This window comes from Eurosta solidaginis, chromosome 2 (genome assembly GCF_040869045.1).
Source record: "Eurosta solidaginis isolate ZX-2024a chromosome 2, ASM4086904v1, whole genome shotgun sequence".
Lineage (NCBI taxonomy): Eukaryota > Metazoa > Arthropoda > Insecta > Diptera > Tephritidae > Eurosta > Eurosta solidaginis.
Genome location: NC_090320.1, coordinates 118598087 through 118623337, shown reverse-complemented (window position 1 = coordinate 118623337; position 25251 = coordinate 118598087). Strand labels below are relative to the sequence as shown.

The window sequence follows — 25251 nt, the reverse complement described above, 5'->3', positions numbered from 1 at the left end:
CAAAAATTAACCGATTCTCATGATTTTTTCTTTGAAATGTTCGCTATTACTTTTAATTTTATTTAAATTTATAAATAATAACATATATTAAAATTTTTTTTTGTGTTTGGTAAAAATTTATGACTTTATCAAAAATTTCTATTTCAAAAAAAAGCTTATTATATTGGAAACCTTTAATTTTTGGTAATTTTTATAATTACAGTGATTTTGTAGTAAAATGGCGGCAAATGATGTGCAAATATGCCGCCGATAAGTAAAGTACCTTCAAGACTGATACAGCTATACAAGTCATGCGAGCACAAGATAAGCAGTGATTATTTTTAGCAAAGTTTCGGCGACAAAGGGGTAAATAAAAAGAAATGTAGTGTGTATCTCAAGGAGGAACCGCAAAATACAAACGCCTGGGAAGGTCAGCAATCAATGTCTCCAATAATGAGCTTATGGATGAACAATACCCCAAGTAATATTCTCTGGTTTTCCAGAGTGGGTAAACTAATAAGAAGAAGTCTACTTCTCTATGGAAGAAGGTGAAGGTTCGAGTCCCAATTAAGATCACGTAATGCGAATATGATTTATATGATTTTGAGAAACAGGGCATCAAACGCATGAGCAATACTCGAGTATTGGACGGACCAGCGATGTGAGAAGAATTTTAGTGAGGTACGGATCATCGAACTCTTTAGCCCATCTTTTAACAAATCCAAGTAGACCCAACGTTTTTTGGCAATAGATGAAATATGCATGTTAAAACTCAGTTTCGGATCAAAAAGGACACCTAGATGTTGTTGTTGTTGTAGCGATAATGTTACTCCGCGAAGGCTTTGGCGAGTGTTATCGATGTGATGGTCCTTTGCCGGATCCAGTACGCTTCGGTAACACAGCACCATTAAGGTATTAGCCCGACCATCTCGGGAACGATTTATATGGCCACATTAAACCTTCAGGCCATCCCTCCCTCCCCACCCCCAAGTTCCATCTTAATGAAACGGGATTCGCCGCTCGAAGGTGAGGTTGACAATTGGGTTGGAGAAGCTATGAAATGCGCTACACAACCCCTTGAATCTCAGGACACCTAGATCATTTGCCATAGATATACGCTCCAAAGGGGTACCATCTATTATATAAGGTTTCAAAACTGGCTTCATTCAGTGAAATGTCATATGCTTACATTTAAAGCAATTTGTTAAGTTTAGTAAATTTGTTGTGCACCAACACTGGAACGAGTCTAGATCGGCCTGAAGAAGATCCAAGGAACTCAAATCGGTAGGACAGTAAGTGTAGCAAAGTTTTACATCATCCGTATACATTATGGTATGGGAATGTAATATTATCTGTGGCAAGTCATTTATGAATAAGGAAAGAGCAAAGGGCCTATATGACTTCCCTGAGCAAGACTTTTTGGGTCCGGTTAGAAAGATAGATTTTCAGCTTCATTAATGGATGAAACGGAAAGCACAGTAAATCAAGCTTATGAATAAATAACTCATGGTTGATGGTATCGAATACTTTGCTGATCAGTGTAAATGACATCCGTTTGCTTGATCGCTAAAAATTCTTTCATAACTATAGAGGTAAATGCAAGCAAGTTTGTAGTGGTTGACCTTTGATGGATGAAACCGCGTTGGCATGGAGATAAAAGGAAGAGCACTGATATTGAAGTTGACTGGTAACAATCTGTTTAAAAACTGTAGGAGTAGCTTAAAGTTTAGCAATAGCCCTGTAGTTCTCAACTTTTGCCCTATTACCTTTCTTATGCAGGGGTATAATAAAAGATTGTTTCGAAGCGTATATATGTTTTCAGCGCAGTAGTTAAGCAGAGAAAAGATGGGCTTTATTATCCAGACCATCTCGGGAACGATTTGGAATGACCTCATGGAACCTTATAGGCCACCCTACGCCCTTCCACCCCCTAGATCCATGAGGAACTTGGGGACGCCAGAGCCCCGGCTGTTAAAGAAACAGGAAACGTCACGGGTAGGTGAGGTTGACAATTGGGTTATAGAAGCTATATATATATTGCTGGGGCATTAAAATTAAAAACATAAATACATAGGTAGCATGGTACAAAAAAGTTTCGTTTAATGAGCTGCTCTAGCTTACGCCAGGTTGAAGTATTTCACATAATCGTGTTTAATTACTAACTTTCTTGCTCTGAATTGCTTCACTTTTTGTTTTATGAGTCGTCTCGAATAGAACTAAAGCAATCTAGATCACAAAAGGAAAATTTTTCAGTTGTCAAAACCAAAATTATAATTTTTTAGGGGCATCTTTTTCGAAATGTCGGGCATATTTTAGCTTTTGCGGGGACAATGTCAATTTCATCAAAATCGAGCTACCAGATTGGAAAATGTTACGCTTTTTTCTGATTTTGATAGTCTTTATGTAAACGGATATGAGTCGATTGCCTTCATAATTATTTTAAATAAAAGAGAAAAACTGATAGGCAAGCATTGGAAATGTGTGAATACAAACGGTTTTCAGAAAATCGCTTTTCAAGGTTCGATTCGAGCCCAAGGCCAGAACAATAATTTTTTTCTAATGATATTTATTGTTATTTTTTAATTTTTCTAAATTTGAAAAATTGTATTTTGTTTTTGGAATAGTAAGTAGAAAATTGTTTCAGACAACCTGCCATAGCTACGCAGATAGATCCATTTCGAAGGGTGCTAAGCCTTCATAATCAGTACGCTTTAGGCATGCTGCGCTAACCATTTAGCTATACAGCGGTGGTTTGTTTGGAAACTTGGGAATGTCAAACAAAGTAATTGACAATAAATAAAAATCCAGCATTATCGGTGATTTGCTCCAGATGGCGCAACACTGAATAAATATAGTTGGTAAAAAGGAATAGAAGTAGCAAATTTTCCAGTCAAACAAACCGTCGCTGTATAGCTAAATGGTTAGCGCAGCATGCCTAAGGCGTACTGATGATGAAGGCTTAGCACCCTTCGAAATGGACCTATCTGCGCAGCTATAGCAGGTTGTCTGTAAAAATGTTCGACTTACTATTCCAAAAACAAAATACAATTTTTCAAATTTAGAAAAATTAATAAATAACAATAATTATCATTAGAAAAAAATTATTGTTCTGGCCTTGAGCTCGAATCGAACCTTGAATCATTTATCAATAGGCCGATAAAAACAAAAACAATTGTTAATAAACCATGAGCACTTGGGAATGTCAAACAAAGTAATTGATAATAAACAAAAATCCAGCATTATCAGTGATTTGCACCAGATGGCGCAACACTGAATAAATATAGTTGGTAAAAAGGAATAGAAGTAGCAAATTTTCCAGTCAAACAAACCACAGCTGTATAGCTAAACGGTTATGCAGCATGCCTAAAGCGTACTGATGATGAAGGCTTAGCACCCTTCGAAATGGATCTATCTGCGCAGCTATGGCAGGTTGTCTGAAAAAATTTTCTACTTACTATTCCAAAAACAAAATACAATTTTTCAAATTTAGAAAAATTAAAAAATAACAATAATTATCATTAGAAAAAAATTATTGTTCTGGCCTTGAGCTCGAATCGAACCTTGAATGATTTATCAATAGGCCGATAAAAACAAAAACAATTGAAAATCGCTTTTTTGAAAGAAAAATGGCTTGAAGTATGCAAAATAAGCGAAGACAGCTTTCCCAAATGTATATACTTTTGCTTAGAACATTCTTAAGAAACATACACGTATTAGGTCTGTATGCTCTCAGTGGAAACTTATCTGCCTAGCAGACGCCGTTCGGAGTCGACATAAAACAAGTACGTCCCGTCCCGCCAATTTGTAGGAAAAATTAAAAGGAGCACGAGGCAATTGAATGAGATGCTCGGCCTAAAAGCTCTTCGGAGGTTATCGCGCCTTAAATTTTTTTAATGTCAATTGCTTGTCCGATGGAAATCTTTGCAAACCGACACCACAATTTTAAAGAGTTCAGAATACGTAAATGCAATTTTTATTAAATTGAATGGTGATGAATTGGCTTCAAGTCCATATTTAAAAGTGGTGTGGCAACTGTGGCAAGCAGCTATAAAACAGTTACAGTCATAAAGTAAAGGTTCTCACCAAATCTTGATGAGTTAGCCGCTTTTTGTGCGACCTTGGTATTGAGAGTTTAGTGGGCATACCAGAGCCATTTACAATACTTGGCAAATTCATACTTTGCTCTAACATAAACATATCTATAATGGCTAGTGGTTACGTGTCATAAATATATTGTCAAATTCGTGATGGTTAAAACTTTAAGCAACTTTAAAATAAAAGTGGTCGTTTTCGTTAACGAAATTTTCTCAGATCAAAATAAAATGCTAGGAACCATAACTACAAAATTACATAGTGATACTAACTGCTACTGATTTACGGCTTGCAAAACTTATTAAATATTTCCGGTACCACGCGCATTTTACACAATGTTTACTTTTTTTTAATTTTCGTACTTTTCTACATCTTATCACTACTGATGTGAAATATCAGCATTAATTAGTTACATACCGCAAGTGAAAGGGACATAAGGAATCCAGTGGATTTTTTTATATTTTAATTATAAGTTCAGGATGTATTAAAGGAACAAATAAAGTAATTTATTAGAAGAAAAAGTATAAAAAAAAGGACGTGTGGCACTCGGGGACTGCCGCGGTAAAGCTATTGCATATTATCAACTTATGCAATTATAATATTTATGCAACAGTTTGTTTTCTTTGATATTAATTCAAGTTTTGTCTTTGATATTAATTCAGGTTAACCTTTTTAAGCGTGGTGACCGATAAGAAAACAAATTTTTTACTTTTATTGAATAAATGAGAAGTTAATATTTAACTTTCACTTTAACTTTAACTTTATTTTTAACTTTAACTTTAACTTTCACTTTAACTTTAACATTCACTGTTATTTTAAACTTTAACTTTAACTTTAACATTCACTTTAACTTTAACTTTAAATTTAACTTTAACTTTAATTTCAACTTTAACTTTGACTTTAACCTTAGCTTTAACTTTAACTTTGACTTTAAATTTAACTTTCATTTTAACTTTAACTTTATTTTTAACCTTAACTTTCGCTTTAACTTTAACATTCACTTTAACTTTAACTTTAGCTTTAAATTTAACTTCAACTTTAACTTTAACCTTAACTTTAACTTTGACTTTAACTTTAACTTTAACTTTAACCTTAACTTTAACTTTAACTTTGAGTTTCACTTTAACTTTAACTTTGACTTTATTTTTAACTTTAACTTTCGCTTTCACTTTAACATTCACTTTAACTTTAACTTTAACTTTAACTTTAACTTTAACCTTAACTTTAACTTTAACTTTGACTTTAACTTTAACTTTAACCTTAACTTTAACTTTAACCTTAACTTTAACTTTAACTTTAGCTTTCACTTTAACTTTAACTTTATTTTTAACTTTAACTTTAACTTTCGCTTTCACTTTAACATTCACTTTAACTTTAACTTTAAATTCAACTTTAACTTTAACTTTAACCTTAACTTTAACTTTAACTTTGACTTTAACTTTAACCTTAACTTTAACTTTAACTTTCGCTTTAATTTTAACATTCACTTTAACTTTAACTTTAACCTTAACTTTAACTTTAACTTTAACCTTAACTTTAAATTTAACTTTATTTTTAAATTTAACTTTAACTTTCGCTTTCACTTTAACATTCACTTTAACTTTAACTTTAACCTTAACTTTAACTTTGACTTTAACTTTAACTTTAACCTTAACTTTAACTTTAGCTTTCACTTTAACTTTAACTTTATTTTTAACTTTAACTTTCACTTTCGCTTTCACTTTAACATTCACTTTAACTTTAACTTTAACCTTAACTTTAACTTTAACTTTCACTTTAACTTTAACTTTAACTTTATTTTTAACTTTAACTTTCGCTTTAGCTTTAACATTCACTTTAACTTTAACTTTATGATCCGGGGTGGGCGGAGCTTCGCACCTGCTAACAAGCCAACCTAATATAAACGCACGCAAGTCATTTTCTGTCAAAAATGTCTCATGCACATACAACTTGTATGAGAGCAATTTAAATTGAATTTGCTGCATGAAAACCTAACTCGATTTCCAATTTTTGTTCTGCGTGACATTTAGATTTGACGTTTGCACATATGCTTTACATTGTCGCAACGCATGCTTATTTGGGTTAGGGCAAAAAACGCCGGTTGTTTGCGTGCGCTAAAAAAACGCAGTGCGGTTTTATTAGGTTGGCTTGTAAGCGACCATATATGTATAGTATACATTGTATACGATAAGCGATTGCACAATGGCTACTTCGTGAAAATCAACGACAGCTCTTTTAGTTTGATTTCGATGGTCGTACGGTAACGAAGTATCGCACGCGCGCTTAAAACAGAGTATCAAAGAGTGCGCGTGATGCGTGTTCATCGTTCAAGCATTGAAATCAAACTAAATAAATAATTGATTTTGCTTTCGTGCTCGCTACGCGTTCGTGTTTACTAACACATTCTCAATTTGGTAACCTTGTAAATGTAGTGGTGCCCACCGCTGTTTATGATAGAGATCCAATTTTATGTATTTGGCCTGTTGCTAACACCGAACCTTTGCGAACATTTTCGAACCCTTTCGAGCCTTTTCGGATCTTTTTTGACAAATATCCGTTACGGTTTTTTTTGATTTAGTCGCCAAGCCCGCGATAAAATCTATGCAATAGCTTAAACAACTGAATATTAATTAGATGTTGCTTCGGTGAAGGATAAAACAACTTTCACTCGTCTCAAGAGAATGATCTGTATATAGCTATTCTGAAAGTTGCTGCCACACTGCTCTTTCCGTGCGTCGTTGTTGCTATGGGTCCAAATTTTTCAAAGTAACTGCGCAACTTTTGTAAAAAATCGTGCTCATTAATTCGTGATGTGTCAGCCTCGAAGAAAAATTCCCCAGGTAGCTTCATCGTCTGACCATAGACCAGCTCCGCCGTTGACGCTCCTAAATCTTCCTTTACTGCGGATCTCAAACCCATCAAAACTACCAGAAGCTGATCCATCTAGTCAGCACTTTCCGCGTGACACCGCAACGCTGCTTTAAATACCCTATGCCACCGCTCGATTAAACCATTGGACTGAGGGTGATAAGCCGTAGTTCGCAAGTGCTTAATGCCAAGAAGTCTAGTCATTTCATTGAACAGGTCGCTTTCGAGCTGACGTCCCTGATCCGTCGTTATATATTTAGGCACCCTAAACCTGCATATCCAACCGCTGAATAAAGCTTTAGCTACCGTTTCAGCCGTGATATTGGCTAGTGGAATAGCTACCACCTATCTGAAGTACCTGTCTATGCAGGCGAGGCAATACGCGTGGTCGGTCGTTTGCTGGAACGGGCCTACTAAATCAATGTTTATTTGCTCGAAACTTCTATCTGGTACGGTGAACGTCTGAAGTTCGCTGCGCGTATGGCGCGAAATTTTACATCGCTGACACTGCTGACAATTTTTTACCAACCTTCGAATGTCTGAATTCATGCCCTTCCATACGAACTTACTTGCAATTAGTTTAATATTGGTTTTGGCACCCGGATGAGCTAACACAAGCAAAGCGTTAAAAACTATTTCACGAAATGATTTTGTCGCATAAAGTCGGAGTCGTCCCGTAGAACTGCCGCAGATAATTTCTACATCCGGGCTTTGCAACTTGTGCTTACTCAGCATCAGCGATGTAGAATTGGATTTCAACAGGTTCTGCAATTCTCTGCACTCCATCTGTTTGTCTCGAAGCGCTTCGTAGTTTACCGGTGTACCACCGCTGACTATCTCAATGCGTGATAAAATGTCTGCCACAACGTTGCTTTCTCCTTGGATGTGTTCAATTTTAGTCGTAAATGACTAATAAAATCCAGTTGTCTCGACTGCCGGGGCGAAATTCTCTCCCATTTCTGTTCAAAGGCGTGTACCAGCGGTTTGGGGTCTGTATAAATAATAAATTGCGCACCTTCCAAAAAATAGCGGAAATTTTCACAGCCTTATATATAGCTAAAAATTTCCGATCGTATGTACTATACCGCCGCTCAGTATTGCTGAACTTACGCGAGAAAAATCCCAATGGCTGCCAACCTCTCTTGACACGTTGCTGGAGCACTGCTCCCATTGCCTTATCAGACGCGTCAGTCATAAGCGCCAACTCTGCTCCTTTACTGGGATACGCTAATGAGGCCGCGTTTGCTAATTGCTGCTTTAACTTATCGAAGGCTTCAGAAGCTTTCGACGTCCACATCAGCACCTATTTTTCGCGTTTTTTACATGGCCCATTATATTATGCAAGGGTGTCTCAATATCTGCGGCTGTGGTAGAAAACGTCTGTCGACGTCGAATGTCCTATAAATTTCACCTCGGGCAAGCCAAACTGACATTTGTCTATATTTATGACTAGCCCTTTCTCCCGATACCGATTTAAAAGCGCGCGCAGATGTTCCACATGCTCCTCAACCGAAGTTGATGCCACTAATGCATCGTTCAAGTAGGGGAATACAAAAGGAAGGTCCCTTAGCGTGTCTTCCATAAAGCGCTGAAAAGTTTGCGCTGCGTTGCGCAAACCGAATGTCATGTATCGAAATTCAAATAACCCAAACGGTGTGCTGATCGCAGTTTTTGGCACGTCTGTCGGATGCACCGGCATTTGGTGGTACGCTTTTTTGCAGTCGATCACTGAAAATATCTTGTTTCCTGTTAACTCAGTAGCGAAGTCTTGAATATGGCGAATTTGATATTTGTCCGGAATCGTCTTAGAATATGGACGCCTGTAATCGCCACAGGGTCGCCACGAACCATCCGCTTTCTTTACCATATGCAGTGGGCTGCTCCATTGACTTTTCGAACGAGCGCATATACCATTGTCCAAAAGATAGTCAAACTCCTTTTTTGCTATAGCCAACTTTTTAGGTGCTAACCTACGTACTTTTTGAAAAACCGGCGGACCCTTCGTTTCAATGAAGTGACATATTTGTGTCGACGTTTTTTCACTTTGAGTTGTTTCCTTCAATAGTGCCGTATACTGAATCAACAAATCATGAAATACGCTAGTTGATTTGGTATATTTTGATACTGTTGGCAAAACATTTTGCATGAACTACGTGTGTCAGACTCGCCGTGTACCAACGTTCCGTTTTTTACATCTACCATTACACCGAAATGCTTCAAAAAATCCGCTCCCAATATAGGTAAAAACCCATACAAACTTCTTCCCGAGACCAATGTCTAAAATGAGTTGCTTTTGTCCATATGTATTTATGAATGTGTTGCTTGCTGCTGTCAATTTCGCCAGCGATGCCTGAGGGTTGTCGTTGCTGTTGCGTGGAACAACAGATATTTCCGCGCCAGTATCTATTAAAAAGGTAATTTGAGAACTTGTCTTTAATGAAAAGGCGACTTGTATGAGTTCCCATCCTTTGCTTAGTCGCTAAAAAGGATGAGCCTACTAGTTTCCCTGAATGCTAAGGCGAAAGTTGCATGGTGTTCTGCATATGGTGGCACGTGAATTTAATCTACGATGATACCAGCATATTTCATTATACTGTGAGCGCGGACGTAGGGAACGACTGCGTCGACGATTTGTACTACGCTCGTTTCGACTACTACTACCTAACTCTAAACTCTCTAACCGCTTGTTCAACGCTAAAATCGATGCTAGTACATCATTACCCGCGTCCAAGTCATATACCTCGTTTACTAATGGCTCATTACTGACCGCCATGATGTTGTCCTTTATCTGCTAAACTATCTAGATCACCTGCAAAAGTTTCTAAAATTTGTTGCACATTTGCCTGTAGTTGACGTAACCACAAAAATTTCAGCGCTGTTTCATCGAGATGGTCATCCGCCAGGTCGCGTGATTCTCGCAGAAAAGTTGTCGGCGTTTTTCTGTCGATTGTATTGGCGCTCAATAGACGTTTCATTCGCGTATTTTCTGATTCGCTGAACTCCTTGATTAGCTGCCCCTTTAAAGCATCGTATTTGTTAGCTGCCGGAGGTCTTGTAATAATATCAGCTGCATGTTTCAGCACTGCGGAATCAATTTCCGCCACTAGTATATGAAATTTAGTATCATCTGTCGTAATATTCGAACGAAAAAATTTTGCCTCAACTTGTTGAAACCATAGCCGAACATCAGGTTTCCAAAATGCCGGAGGCTTCCCTGCGACACAAGCTATTTGCAACGCATTTGATGCATCTAAAAAAATATCTCCTTCAGTATTCATGTTTCTTTATCGTCGTGGTCACCAATTGTAGTTTATTTGTTTATATTATTATTTAATAACAAATGTACTGATATAAACGATACAATAAATAAAGACAAATATGAAAGTAAAAATATGCGTGTTATAAAATGTACGATTGAACGTATTGTTGTTAGCGCTCACACCAACTACTTGAATATTATCGACTAACGATTATCGATGTTCAGTGTTGCCTCTACAGAGGTATATCTCTATATCATATATTTATTTGGTTAAAAATTGCAATACTATGTCACGCTATTTGCACTAGCACACCGAATAACACCCTTCCTTTTCAATTAGCTTGCATCTAAAAGTTATTCAAATTCAAAAATATATACTATGTATATATACGGAAGTTTTCTAAATTTTTATAAAGTGGATATTGAGTTCTTCCCAAAGAAATGGACTTACGTATATACATACAACACCACTAGTTGCTTATGTGCACATACATCTAAACGCTGTTTTGTATGAATGTGTTTGCATATTCCAAGCAAACAAAGAGGTTGTTTTTGTTCTAATTCAGCCGTTCCAATCGGCATAGTTAAAGTTGCAATAAGGATTTATCGTCGTGACTGGGTTCGTACCCAACGATTCTCTGGAAAAATTATCCTTTAATGGAAATACAACAATCTTACATATTAAGCAATCCCGCACGTGAATAAATGCGTTATTACTTTGCTTGCGTTCAACCATAACATCATTTGTAAAACAGCGTATCTTGGTTTTCTCAAATATTGAATATCCAATGTTGTTTTGCGTATAACATGTTTATTAACAAATATTGAATATCCACATTGTTTTGCGTATAACATGTTTATTAACAATTCTATCTACATATTTCTATCATTATTCATCTATTCTACACATATTACGTTTATTCACCCATCACACTAGCATTTCATATCACACGTATATTTCAGTGAATTTGGGGCGTTCCCTAACAAACATTGCTGAGTTTTTTTGTGAATCCCTTCGCGAACCGTTCAAAACGCTTTTCCCAACGAATCCTTATTGACAAGCAGTTGGAATGGTGTCCTAGTATCAATAACCAACATCATATGGACATTTTAAATGCAAAATAACTTTCTTTTAAATTCTAGTTCGCTGAAAATTCTATTTCGCCTCTATCTAAACCATCCCAAATACAATCCACTTTTGAAAGCTATTACAGAGCTGTGACATAAACCTAATCTCCAAGTTTTAACACAGCTAAATAAACCAACTTTTATAACATGGGGGTTAAGATACTTGGCTTGGATATCATACGTGGTTCCAGGCTCTGGATCAGGGACTGGTATCAGTCTTAGACCGGCCATAGTGACGAATTGTCACACGTGATAAGTTATCACGTCCTGCACGATGTGCCCCTGCTTCTACTGAGAATGGTGGATCTAGAGAGAATAATTCGATAAAACCCGCACCCCTGAGTCATTGTGCCGAGTTCAGGGGAGGAAGGAGCCTGTTAAGGGTCAAGATCGGTACACAACGATGACGAACTGGATTGTTAGGTATTTTGAATTTGACTCTGTTTTGGACTTGATGCCTTTAGGCTGGTAGGTGCGGTATTCTGCCACCTCAGTAGGTCGGGATGAAACCTTACCGAAATGGCTGGTAGGCTAATGCTGCACCTGCCCACGTCCCGTCAAAACCGTGGCGGGCCTTAAGGTACGTTCCGGCTCCGTCGCCGTTAAGTTGGTGGTGTACATGCGGTTGAAAAATTTCCCGCTTTGCGTCCGGTCTGGCTCTGAACGCATTACCCATAAGGTACTGCGTCAACCCTCGCGTGGCCTCCCTGCGTAGCATAGATAACCACGAGACCGTTGAAGGGCGACTACACAATCGGCTCCGGATAGCGGTCTTGAGGGGGGACTTTTTAGAATGGACAAGACTAACACGAATCCGCCAAGTGTGGGGTGCGGAAGAAGAGCGGTTTTGATGGAAATCCGTCAAATCAATCTTCAGCACTCTAAGGCGGCTTCCGCGAATTTGTTGCTATGCCTTGAAAAAGGCGGAGTGTATATAGTCCTTGTCCAGGAGCCGTGGCTGAGTAGTAACGGCAGAAAGATTTCTGGATTAAGGACTGGAAAAATCACCCTTTTGGTGCATGGGGAGGCAGGTAGGCCTAGATTCTGTGTGCTTGTTAAAAAAGAGATTAAAGCTTTTATTCTCCCACCTTTCAGCAATGCTAACGTAACCACGGTCTGCCTCGAGCGAGGCAGTAATGACCTGCGATACTGGGCGAAATCACCGCTGAAGCAAGGCGGAGAGGTGTTGGCGTGATCATCGGTGCCGATGCTAATGCCCGTCATAGCATCTGGGGAAGCTCGGATACCAACACTAGAGGTGAGTCTTTATTTACTTTTATTGTAGATGAGGGGCTTTGTATATGTAATAGGGGGAATGACCCGACTTTTATTACTGCGGTAAGAGAGGAGGTGTGATGGCCACCGTGGTGTGATGGTAGCGTGCTCCGCCTACCACATCGGATGCCCTGGGTTCAAACCCCGGGCAAAGCAACATCAAAAATTTTAGAAATAAGGTTTTTCAATTAAAAGAAAATTTTTCTAAGCGGGGTCGCCCCTCGGCAGTGTCTGGCAAGCGCTCCGATTGTATTTCTGCCATGAAAAGCTCTCATCTGCCTTGCAGATGCCGTTCGGAGTCGGCATAAAACATGTAGGTCCCGTCCTTCCAATTTGTAGGGAAAAATCAAGAGGAGCACGACGCAAATTGGAAGAGAAGCTCGGCCTTAGATCTCTTCGGAGGTTATCGCGCCTTACATTTATTTTTTTTTTAAGAGAGGAGGTCCTGGACCTCACCCTGGTTAGTAGAGAGCTGGAAGGTCGGAGATCTGGCTGGAGGGTTCTCAAGGAGCACTCCTTCTCTGATCACCGATATATTCAGTTCCCGCTGAACGAAGAACGTTCCGGTAAAATATCTTTTAGGAACCGTAAAAGTACTAACTTCGACTTTTATTGTAGGAAGCTGGGAGAGCTGTTGCCTGCGGCGCCTACCGTTAGTTCGGACCTGTCCGAATCTGAGATAGACGTTCTTGTGGAAAACTTCACCTCGGCAAGCAATAGCGCCTTTCAACTGTCCTGTCCATCGAAAACTTACAGGGGGAAGGACAAGCCGCCCGGGTGGTCGGATTCTCTTGACGACCTAAGAGCGTACAGTCGGCGGATTTTCAACAGAGCCAGGAGGATTAAACTACCCTCGGACTGGGAGCTCTATAAGGTGAGCCTGGGGATTTATAAATATGAAATAAGGATAGCCAAGCGAGATTCATGGCGCAGCTTCTGCGAAAACGTAGAAGGCTGCAATGAATCAACGAGGTTTAGAAAAATACACTCTAGGAATCCCGCTCCTCTGGGGTATCTGAGAGATGATGGTGAGGACTGGTCGATGAGTAGCGGGGAGTCCCTAAGGCTTTTACTGGATAATCATTTTCCCGATGTCCCAATTGCGCAGCGATCTTCGCCTTCATGGTCGGCGGGCGTTGGCCATGCAGAAGTGCCTGCCATTCCAATACGAGAAAGTCAAATAACCTGGGCTATAGGGTCGTTCAAGCCCTATAAGTCTCCTGGCCTGGATGGAATCATTCCTGCGCAACTTCAAAAGTCTTTTGTCAAGAGCTAAATGCAAGCCTGCAGTGTATTCCAAGCCATTAAGGATGCGGTGGATGGAATGCTATCCAGTGCAACTACGGTTAGGGAATTTAACATCTACTCTGATAGCCAAGCGGATATCAAGGCCTTGAGCTCAACTACTGTGCAATCGAGGGTGGTCTGGGAGTGTCTGACCTCGCTTGCGATTGCATCGAATTATGCAAGCGGATCTCTTAGCCCGCATCGGTACAACTGAACCGAATGGAGATGGCTGTAGGGATTTCGGGATTCCGCTGACCACCTGTGGATTGCCCCTCCATAGCTGGGCCTCGAGTGAGCTCAGCAAACGTTGTGTGGACACCACGTCTTGCAGGGTAACAAGATCTTTCTGGCCGAAAGTGGATGACAGGAGGTCTGCTGATATAATTGGGTTCACTAAGGCTCACCTATCAATGGTCATTGGGGTTTTGCCAGGGCACTGTCCGATGGATATCCATGCGGTACGTCTCAATATACTTGGAACTCCATCCTGCTGCAGCTGTATGGAGGACGATGAGGTGGAATCAGCAAATCACTTTATGCTTGATTGCCCAGCTTTTGCCGGAACTAGGCGAAATTACTTCGGTCGCGACTCACTTGGATCTCCCGAGGATTTATCCTAAGTTGAGATCGGTATCATTCGGGGCTTTATCGTTGCTACTCAACGATTCTCTAAGTAGCTAGATCTAAGTCAGCGTTATTTTTGGCGTATGTGGTATCACAACGGACCTTCGTGTTGTCCAAGTGAGCTATCCTTATCAGGGCAGCTACCACCTAACCTAACCTATATACTCGTAATTCGGGTGCCTCCTACTGGGCATACAGCTCCTTCATGAGCACTTTGTGTGAGTTCCTCTTGAGATACTTACAAGAATTCATTTACAAAATTTTAACTTACGCATACGAATAATTTATAAATTTGAAATTGTCAAGCGTTTAGTTAATTCTGTTTAAATATCATATATATTATTTCTAATTGCTTTTTTTATGTACGGGTCCCTTTTTCGCTCTTATTTGGAATCCATATCAATATATAAAGTTTTGGTTGTAAAGATGGAGATTCGGGTTATTAGCAAGCTTTGGGCAATTTTGATCGCAGTGCTTTTGTTTAGCTATATTTTATTAAAATAATTTGTTTAAAATAAACGATTGTGAGCACACAAAGAAATATATTTGTACTATTATCGCACTATTGTGAATATTTGCACTGCATTACCACCAGTTGTAACCATACGCCAGATGGCAGCGCAAGCTGTAAATTTTAATTGATTGATAGAACAGCTCATTTCTGTTGATATTTGATAAGAGACATATTGGTTTGTTCAAGATGCGCACGGATCCGGCTCATTATTTTAAAATTGATGACTGCATATGTTTTAATATCGTACAATACATCTTTAAGTTAAAAAAAAAAAATAAAAAAAATATAAGGCGCGATAACCTCCGAAGAGATCTAAGGCTTCTCTTCCAATTTGCGTCGTGCTCCTCTTGATTTTCCCTACAAATTGGCCGGACGGGACCTACATGAATTTATGCCGACTCCGAACGGCATCTGCAAGGCAGATGAGTTTTCACTGAGAGCTTTTCATGGCAGAAATACACCCGGAGCGCTTGCCAAACACTGCCGAGGGGCGACCCCGCTTAGAAAAATTTTCTTCTAATTGAAAAACCTTATTTCTAAAATTTTTGATGTTGCTTTGCCCGGGGTTTGAACCCAGGGCATCCGATGTGGTAGGCGGAGCACGCTACCATCACACCACGGTGGCCGCCACTGTTTAATTTGTAGGCCGATAAATAAATAAATAAATAAATGATGGTCACCGTGAGTCTTGGGTTCAAATCCCGGGAAACATACATCAAAGTTTAGAAACAAGTTACAATTATTATATTCGGAAGAGAAGCTCGGCCTAAGTCGCCCGGAGGCAAATCGCGCCAAGTATTTATTTATGATATTTTTATCGAAGATAAAAAAATACATATTTGATGTAAATTACTACTTATGTATTCGCAATAAATAAACGGATATAATAAAATAGAACACAATTTCTTTTGTGTTCCATCAAATTATATTAACATATTAAAAATTGGTTCAATATTTTGCAAAACTTGTATGGGAGTTAAAATTCCATTTTTCTTAAGTAAACTCAACGGACCGTATTATTTTTTAACTTTTTTTTTACTTTTTTAGCAACAAAATCTCCGGTTTTGCATATGCCAATAGTACCCAGCAGCTGATAAGTGGGGGTGAAGATTCTGTAATTGTAATATGGGAAATGAATGCCATGCGAAAAGAAGTACCCGGATGGGTTGAGCATAACAGCTGTCAACTTTGCCAACGTCCATTTTTTTGGAATTTTCGTGCCATGATGGACCAAAGACAGATAGGTAATTTTTTGTAATCGTTTCCAATATTTTCAGCAGCTGCTTCTAAGTATGTACCGGAATGAATCGGAGCTTACCTGATCAAGGGCTGTCATTCCAGCACAACCGCTAAGTAAGAGTATAAATAATAATAAAAAAATTTTAAGCTCGAATCTCAAAAATATTAACATAACTAATAAAAAGTCATTCGAAAGGTAAATCAATTGTCTTTCATTTGATGTATATTAATTGCAGGACTTAAAAAAATAATGTGTATAAAGCAAAAAAAAATTTTCATTTTAGTTTGTAGCATTTTTTTCTTTAAAGCCTTATTAACACCAGTGAGTGATAGTTAAGAATTGATGAATGTTAAATAAAATATCTTATTTTTACTTTTAGTTTTATTATAGTATTCAGAAATCCAAATGTATTGTTAAAATTTCCATGTATTTAAGTTTTTAACTTGTGGTTTGTATGTGTATACATTAGGGCGGGTCGATTTGTGGGGAGGCAAAAAATATCGCCCATTGCTCTGTGAAAATCATATTCTAGGGATCAAAATAAGAAACTTTGCCGAAGGAACCATACCTCTAAAACGAATTCTGATGTCCCCCCCCCCCCCCCCCCCCCCCCCCCCAATTTGGGTCGAACTTTTGGGTAAGGGCAAATTGTGAAAAATCCCACTTTGACCCATTTAGAGTGCTCCAACCGGGTCCAAATGTATGACCGACCCCCACTAACTTTGGAGGCCCGACCCACCGATGCCAGTGGCACACCCCCTGGAACCCCCTGGAACCCCGCTGGGGGTTCACCATACAAACATTTATGATGAACCCCCAGGGTTCACTCGATTGGAGCACTCTAAATGGGTCAAAGTGGGATTTTTCAAAATTTGCCCCTACCAAAAGTTCGACCCAAATTGGGGGGGGGGGGGGGGCACGGGACATCAGAATTCGTTTTAGAGGTATGGTTCCTTCGGCAAAGTTTCTTATTTTGATCCCTAGAATACGATTTTCACAGAGCAATGAGCGATTTTTAAATCGACCCGCCCTAGTATACATTATCGTTATATCAGAGGTATTGAATCGATTTTCAACATAAATTTACTTGGAAACTTATTGAAAGGCTTTTCATCAGATTTACATATTTATCCATATTTAATCAACATGGTGCAAAAAAACTAAATTAAACAACTTTTGTCCAATAAAAAAAGTTCTTCTAAAAAATCAAAAATGGGCTATTTTAAAAGATCATACAAGTTTTCCTTTTTTTGTTAACATCAGTTTGGGATTTGATATGATAAACGTGATTGAAAGTATAAAACAGTGTCACTGTAGTGATTTTTCTGTCGGCATAGTATCGACAGCATAGTACAGTATCGAAAAGAGTTTTCTAGATGAGATAGGGATCAAGATATTTAGAAGGTTAATTTGCATCATGTGGAATCTTACGACCACTATTTGAGTAACTTCCCGTAGATCTAGATTCTTGAAACTAAGAACATACTTTGCAAGCGGGTGGCAATTCCACATGACCGAAAAAGTGTTCGCTAGGTGATCCGCTATTTGAGTACCTTCCCAAACCTAGTTTCTTGAAACTAAGCACATACTTCAGAACATCATGACAATGCAACATTCAGGAGAAAGCTTTCACTAGGTGGTCCAAGGATAATGAAAATTCAAAAAATCTTCCGAATTTTGAAAATTTGCTTCCTTGTTTAAAGGAACTTCCCGATAACCCAGAGACCTGAAACTTTGAACGAAGCTTAGAGCTCTATTAGGTTGTAATAATTAGGATAAAAGAGATATCTAGATGGTAGAGAGATCGAGATATTCAGAAAATCCAGTTACATAATGTGGAATCTTGTGATCGCTGTTTGAGTAACTTCCCGTAGAGTTAGGTTCTTGAAACTTAGAGCATACTACAGGACAGGGCCGTGGAGAGAAAATTCGGGCCCGGGACTAAACAATTTACGGGCCCCCTATATAAAATCCACTAATACATTTGATTAATTTGAATTAATGACGTCTCATTCATTAATCATTATTGATGGATTACATCAAACAAATTTTTTGCCACATCAACTAAATGATTTTTGGCCTAAGAGTTGAAAATAAAATGGACACAGAATATTTACTATTTATACTTTTATTGTAACGTATAAATAAAATTATCTTTTAACAGCCACATGTTGTTTCAAATAATCTTTTTGGTAATAGTTTAGTACATTTCAGATAAATATAATGATGATTATAAATTTGAATTATTCAATATAGAATGTTCGGATATCAATAATGGCTTTTCTTGCTTTTTTCGCTGCAAAATTTTTTATAATAAAAAAAAAAAAAAATAAATGTAAGGCGCGATAACCTCCGAAGAGATCTAAGGCCGAGCTTCTCTTCCAATTTGCGTCGTGCTCCTCTTGATTTTCCCTACAAATTGGCCGGACGGGACCTACATGTTTTATGCCGACTCCGAACGGCATCTGCAAAGCAGATGAGTTTTCACTGAGAGCTTTTCATGGCAGAAATACACCCGGAGTGCTTGCCAAACACTGCCGAGGGGCGACCCGGCTTAGAAAAATTTTCTTCTAATTGAAAAATCTTATTTCTAAAATTTTGATGTTGCTTTGCCCGGGAGTTGAACCCAGGGCATACGGTGTGATAGGCGGAGCACGCTACCATCACACCACGGTGGCCGCCATCAAAAATCAAAATTTAACTGTCTTGGCAAAACGGATTCAACACAAAGCGTGACAAGTCCCGAAACTCGCTCTTGAGATGAACACGATCTATGAAAGTTTTTGATTCAAGGACACTGAAAGAACTAGCTACAGTGACAGGTATAGTGCAAAGTGGGAAAATTGTATACGGATTTTGAACATAGATGGCATTTAGCAATTCCAATGATAACAGACCTTTATCAAAATTTGCTTCGTAAATGTGTTTCAAGTGAACTATTTCGCATTCTAAGCTTTGAGAAACGTTCGACTTGTATTTTTCGGCAAATTTTGCTGCGCTCGCCCGAACCGTAGTTTCATCAATGTCTTCAAATTGCCACAAAAATGAAAATGTCTCGTTCAAATTTCTCATAGCTGCAAGTCGTTCAGTAATGCCAGTGATTGCCGAATCAACGACCACCGAGAATGTGTTGTTTTTAAAATCATCTCATTTCCATTATCTTCAAAACGTCTTTTGGGTTTTCTCTTTCGAATATCCGGAAACTTAGTCGAGATGTTAAATTGAACACCAACTCTTTTGCATTCGTTTAAAATTGTTTCCCATTGGCTCCTGATCAACTTCAAATAAGCTACTAAGGCATCTAGATGTCGGACCTCAACATCTATGGTGGCGTCTTTAGCTTGGAGTACGACGTTTCTTTCATTAATGGTAGTCAGTATTTTGAACCAAATTGAGGACAGCAAGATACATTCGAACTTGTTGATGTACTTGAGAATGCCGGTAACATCTCTGTATGATTGTGCAGTCAAATTTAGTTTAAATAATGCTTTTAGTGCTTGTGTTAATTCTGGAACATGGTTTGCGAATGGTCTAATTGCCTCAATTCTAGCCGACCACCTATTGTCTGAAAGACTGTGAAGAGAGCTCGGTACAGGTTTTTTTTTGTTTTTTTTTTTTTGAAGATGTCCCATCGTAGTGGACTGCTGCTGAAAATAGTAAAACATTTTTGTACAACTCCGAAGAAAGTAATTGCAGCCGTACAACATTCTGCAGCATCAACACCACATAAATTGAGACTCTGAGTTGCACAAGGCGAGTAATCAGCATTCGAGTTTTTGTCGAGAATGTGGCGTTGTGCTCCGTTGTAAGCTCCTTTCATATTGGCGCCGTTCTCGTACCCTTGTGCATGACAATCTTTTAATGGGATTTCATGTTTACCTAGAGTATGGCAAATTAAATCAGCGATTTCCTGACCAGTTTTTTGGTTACAATTAGAGCTTACGATTTCTCGAACTTGTTCGAAAAGAGATTTTTCGCGAGTCTCACCTTCTCGCGAGATTCTCGAATCTCGAACTACTCGTAAGGCTCGCGAGTTTCTCGACATTCAATTAAATCGATTCATTGGCTGTTTTGTATAAGAGCTTACGATTTCTTCTGGAGCACAAACGAAAATGTCGACAAAACCACAAATAAAAAACACCGTAATGTATAGAGTACTGCTAATGCAGCGACTGAATTGAAAGTCGAGAAGCGCGCAAATATTACGATTATTTCGAGATTCGATAATCTCGCGAGAAGCCGTGTTCTCGATGCCTCGTTAAAAAAATAAAATATTGTGAACAAAATTATATGTTTAATATAAATACAAATGTTTTAAGTTGCGGCCGCCGTGGTGTGATGGTAGCGTGCTCCGCCTGCCACACCGTATGCCCTGGGTTCAAACCCCGGGCAAAGCAACATCGTGAACTCCTGTTGAACCTCCAGAAATCGTTCTCCTTGCGTGCGCGCACGCTATCACGCACAGGCACTCCCATTTAATGCAACCACAGATGATCTTTCAGTTTACTACCGTCCTTTTTATTTATTTATGTTATAGTTTTATAAAAAGTATATATATATATATAGTTTCCACAATAGTTTTTGGGTTTCTTTAATTTTAAATGGAATCACTGAGTTAAACTTAGTTTTTTTCCAACGCGTGTTCGCCAAGTCCAAAAAATGTATATCAATGATGGCCGCCTTTTTTTCTTTTTTTTTCGACCTCCCCGTGTCCAACTTGTTTCAACACCTGTTGTCCATTCACAATAGACAACAGGGTTGCACCAAGTGGGAAACAGGGTGAGATCACAAGTTTGTCGGCTTCAACTTTTTCTGGTGGTATGGGTTTCAAATACCTTCCGAATAGCAAATTGAACAAATTGAGAAAAAAATTGGACTTTTGTGGCAGATATACTTAGGTTAACGTAGTTAATATAACTAATTACATCTAAAATTAGAACCTTTACGGCAGATATAGCTAGGTAATCTAGTTAATTTAATTAATTACATTTATTTGTACTTATATGTGTTATGCTTAGTTTTTCATTTATTGTAAGCCTACATATTTACATATAGGAATATTAATAGTTTTTATACCTTTTTGTTTGTTTTTCTTTGTACTTCAAAATTTCATTTACATCGGTTTTGTATAGTAACTTATACATACGTTTTCTATTTGTTTATTTTACTTACAATACGTATTATTTTAAAGTATGCTACATTTTTTCCTATTTGCTTAAATTTAGTGAAATAAAATGATTAAAAAAATTTATTTTGGCTATCTCTAAATGAAATTGGGTACATCCGATTTTATTTATCTAGGTACTCCTCTTATGCGGTTTTTATGTACCGTTTTGTATTTTTTGTTTTCATTATCAAAAATGGTTACATTTACACCGTCTATATTTGTTACTAGGTATGGACCCTGATATATGTTTTTATGTTTTTCCCGTGGGTCTTTTTGAACTAAAACCATATCGTTTATGTTTACTACTATTGGTTGTGCATTTTTGTCGCATGCATCTTTATTTCTTATTTTGTGTTTTTCTACTAACTTTTTAGCCAAGGCGTGGCATTTTAGCATTCGGTACTTTACTTCTTTTGAATAATTTTCGATATTATAAATTGGTTCAATTCTTTCGTTCTTCATTTCAGATGGCACAATAGCCTTTTTACCAAAAATTAGTTCAAAAGGAGTAAGTTTATTATCGAATACCGTATTTGGCGTTGTGTTATGCCAAAACGTAAAATATCTCAAATATGTATCCCAATCATAAAAGGAATCATCTAAGTACGCACGTAGGTACTCGTTAAAAACTCTATGGTTTCTTTCGACAGTTCCTACGGTTTCATGATGATATGGTGTAGAAAAGTTGTGATGTGGTTAAATTTGCAAAAATTTCATTTTTGAATTCAGTGCCTAAATCTGATTTAATGGATTTCATAGCACCGTATATTAAAATGAAGCCTTCGAATAGTGCTGACGCGATGGTTTTTGCACTTTTATCCTGTATTGATATTATAACTAAGTATTTTGTCAGATCGCAGATTATGGTAAGTGCGAACTTGTTACCATATCTCGATTCTGGCAATGGGCCTATGGTATCAATTACGACAATGTCATATTGGTATTAGGAGTAGGAGTTAGAACGAGTTCTTCTTTATTTCCTATTTTGACTTTATTCAAAAGACATTTTTCGCATTTCCTAACATAACTAGCTATGTCTTTTGTCATGTTTTTCCAGTAAAATTTGTTTCGTAATTTGGCGTATAATTTTTTCGTTCCACAGTGACCTCCAGTGATGGGATCATTGTGATAAATTGCTAATAATGTTGATTTTTGTTCCTGATCAGTGATTGTTTCAATTGGATCCATTAAAATAATTTTTAAAAATTGTAAAAGCTTATTTCCTCTTTCTTTAAAATTTGTAGTTGTAATGTATTTGAAAATTAAATCGTTTTTTGGCCATTCTATTTCCTTAATATTAAGTTTTCCGGCTTCTTTTTCTAGCCTCGAAAGTAAAGTATCGACATTCTTTATTTCGTTAGAAAACTCAAAATCAAGTAAAATTGTTCTTTTATGCTTTATATACGCGCATATTCTTAAAAATTGTTTATTATTTTTATCATGAAATATTTCTGATCTAATACGAGGAATTTTCTTTGACAAGTTATGAGTGAATTTATGATACACGTTTAATGTTTGTATATTTTCACATAAGTCTATATTTTCGATAGAACTACATTTATCCTTTTCCTTACTCATAGCCCTAGTCTGAACTGCAAATATATTGTTGGTTGATTCTTTTATTTCGCCAATGGTTACACGAGAAAGTGCATCAGCTCCTACATTTGATTTTCCCTTTATGTACTCTATTGTGAAATTGTATTCTGCCAACTCAAGTCTAATTCTAGAAAGTTTTGAAGATGGGTCTTTCATAGTGAATAAATAGACTAAAGGCCTGTGATCTGATTTTACAATAAAGTGATTTCCATAAACGTAGGGTCTGAATTGTTTAATGGCAAAATAAATGGCTAATAATTCCAACTCAATGATGGCTTTCTTTTGTTCTGCCTCATTAAAAGATTTTGACGCATAACATATGGCCAAATCGCTGCCTTGCTGTTCTTGGCTGAGTATTGCTCCACATCCCGTCTTAGAAGCGTCTACTGTAATGGTAAACTGTTTGGAAAAATCTGGGTATTGTAATATCTTTGGTGACATTAGGGATGCTCTTATTGCATCAAAAGCTTTATCGCATGCCTCGTCCCAGTTAAATTTTACTCTTTTTCTATGCAGTCTATTCAGAGGTGCTGCCAGAGATGCAAAGTTTGGAATAAAGCGTCTGTAGTAGTTGGCAAAAGCTACAAACCGTCTTACAGCGTCCTTGTCTGTTGGCTTAGTATAGTTACGAATTGCGTCTATTTTACATTCGGCTGGTGACAGACCTTCAGCTGAGCATTTGTGTCCTAGGAATGTTACTTCTGGTTTTAGAAAATTACATTTACTTGGATTGAGTTTAAGGTTGAATGATCTACAAGTATTGAATACTTTAGACAAATTTTTAATGTGATGGGATTCGCTACAGCCGATGACTATAATGTCGTCTACATAAAGAAAAACTACATTAGGTGGTATTCCTGAAAATGCGATGGTCATCATTCTTGAAAACGAGTTTGGTGCAATGTTCAAACCAAATGGCAATACCTTCCATCGATACGCTCCGCGATCAGTAGAAAATGAGGTTATATCGCGTGAATCTACGTGTAATGGTATTTGGTGAAATCTAGAAAAAAGGCCTAAAGTTGAGAAAAATTTGGCTCTGCCAAGATTGTCTAAAATATCATCGATTCGTGCTAATGGAAATTTGTCTGCTATTAGCTTCTTGTTAACTGCGCGAAAGTCAACACACATTCGGTATGCTTTTTTGCCATTTATTTTCTTTTTAGGAACTAAGATAAGAGGACTGTTGTAGTTAGAATAGCTTTCTTCGATTAAATCATTTTCTAGTAATTTTGTAACTTGTCTGTTAATTTCTTCCCGCTGCGAATAGGGTAGACGATAGTTCTTTATATACACTGGTTCGTTGTCAGTTAACCGCAATTTCTGCTCATAAAAATTATTTAACGTCATTTTATCGTTGTCAAGCGAGAATATGTCAGCATATTGTATGCATAGATCTAAAAGTTCAGATGGTGCATCTTTTGGAATTTGATCTTTTACGATCGAAGTTATTTCGTTAATTCGCTTCTCATTTGACTTAGTTTTGTCGATTACGTAGACGTGATAATTAGATAAGTTTTCTGCTTTAGTAGAATTTTTGTGTACGAATTGTACCTCACTTGTGGTATTGATTAATTTTATGATTGGATTATTGGAATTTGTAATACATCTTGCGGTAAATACGCCTTTTGTATTTCTTGAGATTCAACGAAAAGTGGAGTTATTGAGTGACCTAAGTCGAAAATTCGAAAAACTTCGCATCTTGGTGGTACAATACACATATCTCTTTCTGTTCCGTGTAAGATTGGCATAATGACTTTTTCTTTATTTGCCCAGAATGAGATGCTACTATTTGAATAATTTATTACACATTTGTTATAATGAAGAAAATCTTTACCCAGTATACCGTCTGATGGGATATTGAAGTCATAGTTTACCACATGTAAGCTATGTTCGACTAGATTATTAGAAAAATTTAGGTCTATGTTTATTTTACCTATGGTAGGAACAGAATTTGATGTAACGCCTGTGATATTAACTATATCGTCAGAATTAATTGGAATTTGCTTATTGAAGCTTGAAATTTTAATCAGCGAGATATCAGCTTGTGTATCTAGTAAAAATGTACATAATTTGTTAGATCCGGTTACATGAATTTCGATAAAATCTGAGTAATTTAGGTGTAGACAAAAAATATTTTTAATATTTATTCGTTTATCTCCTCGTCCCTCAGTGTTCACTGCTGAGGAGCGTCCAAGTTTAAAGAGCGAACGTTTGCATTA

The 25251-nt window shown here is 37.6% G+C and overlaps 1 protein-coding gene across 3 annotated transcripts in view; it reads left to right on the top strand.

The window, feature by feature from the left end:
• Wdfy2 (WD repeat and FYVE domain containing 2) overlaps positions 1-25251 on the top strand; it is a 667747-nt gene that overhangs the window by 359694 nt on the left and 282802 nt on the right. For all 3 annotated transcript variants that reach the window (XM_067766130.1, XM_067766128.1, XM_067766129.1), the window contains one exon: positions 16074-16270. In XM_067766130.1, the coding sequence (XP_067622231.1) occupies positions 16074-16270 (197 nt within the window). The remainder of the gene's footprint in view (positions 1-16073; positions 16271-25251) is intronic.